Source organism: Charadrius vociferus, unplaced genomic scaffold (assembly GCF_000708025.1).
Source record: "Charadrius vociferus isolate BGI_N301 unplaced genomic scaffold, ASM70802v2 scaffold767, whole genome shotgun sequence".
Classification (NCBI taxonomy): Eukaryota; Metazoa; Chordata; class Aves; order Charadriiformes; family Charadriidae; genus Charadrius; species Charadrius vociferus.
Window position 1 is genome coordinate 579,896 of NW_009649076.1, and position 1,387 is coordinate 581,282.

A 1,387-nucleotide genomic window follows, 5' to 3' on the forward strand; every position below is an offset into this window, starting at 1 on the left:
CCTAATCTGAGCGTTGCATTTTGTCTTTCTGAAAGCAGTCTCGCTTAGATGATTGGGTTTGGTTTTTTTTTTGCTGTGGCTGTTCTGTTGTTTTTAATGTATAAATGACACTGGAGCAGAATGGATTCCTTCCCACACGTTAGGATTAGGGTCTTGTCTTTTGCGCAAGTTCAGCTACAGCGGAACATTGCTGGGTTGGTGCATTTTTAAGCTTGAAAACAGCTTTGTTTGTTCTGTATTTTCATGAGCCGGTACTTATGCCCTTGATTACAGGTTACTAATGAAAAAAACATCCTTCAGGCAAATAGGAAAAAATGGGAATTCTCCAAGGCAGATGTGCGTTTGCCAGAACTAAATCATCTCCCTGAACTCAGAGGAGTGGAAGGTAGGAGCTTTGATCTCCTCTAAATGAAACCTGGATCCTAAATAAGTGACAGGAAGCAGTATGCATTACGCAGTCAGCTCTTGCTCCCTTGATGTGGTATGCATTTGCTTTGTTTTGCAGCGTGGCATCCCAGATTTCTGAAGAAGGAAAATAAACCAGTTTCAGAGTCCCGTGTCCCCTCTCTTGCTGCTATTGACCTCCATACCCCAAGTCTGGCCTCACAGCAGGTAACAAAACAATGAAATAGTTTGTGCTGCTCTGTATTTGTTTGGTTTGGGACTTTCTGAACAGTGGGACTCTTGACAGAAGCAGAACTTGCCTTGGTTTCTTAACTGTCTAAGTTAAAGGACCTGAGGTCTTACTCTGGGGGAAAAGAGAAGGGTCACAGATGAAACACAGGGCTCTATTTGTCTCTCTGAGGTTTGCGAAATACTAGATTCTCACTCCTAAGACAGGCAATGTGAATTGTTGCTATTTCATCTGGCTGGATCGAGGTGGAAGTAAGCCTGATTTGCCAGAGTTGAAGAGAGGCCAGGAGGGACACGTGTTTTGAGGAGAACTGTTCCGGCTGTGTTAGATGTTGAGGGGCTGAGTGCAGTAGGGAGGGGGAAAGCGTAGGAGCCGGGCATAGGGAGAGAAGGAGAAAACTTGCAACTCTCTTAAAAGATCAGTTCTTCAGTCACATTGAGATGTTTGGCAGTTAAGTAATTCCAGAGACTGTCACTTTGGCCACCTTGCTTCCAGTTGAGATTCGGCAGACCGTATTGGGGCAGGGGGAGGAAGCGTTTTGGAAGTCTGATTTGATCAAAGAACAGATGTGTTTTAAGTTGCATGTGGGCATTACGTATGTCCCTAGAAGGTGGTTTCCCATTGCTCTCTCTATTTATACTACACTTGGAAATGGAACCCTCTCTTTCTTTTCTTTCCGTTCTCAATTTACAGCTGTCGGGGACCTTGATGCCCGATGTCTCAGAAGCCAGTTTCCCCAGAGTCGACCACTAG

At 44.8% G+C, this 1,387-nt stretch overlaps 1 protein-coding gene across 2 annotated transcripts in view; it reads left to right on the top strand.

Annotated features, from left to right (window-relative positions):
• CDKL2 (cyclin-dependent kinase-like 2 (CDC2-related kinase)) overlaps positions 1-1,387 on the top strand; it is a 12,642-nt gene extending 11,255 nt beyond the window's left edge. Inside the window, exons 10-12 of one of the 2 annotated variants that reach the window (XM_009888186.1) lie at positions 274-391; positions 506-612; positions 1,328-1,387. In XM_009888186.1, the coding sequence (XP_009886488.1) occupies positions 274-391; positions 506-612; positions 1,328-1,387 (285 nt within the window). The remainder of the gene's footprint in view (positions 1-273; positions 392-505; positions 613-1,327) is intronic. The other variant, XM_009888187.1, reaches the window with a different exon arrangement.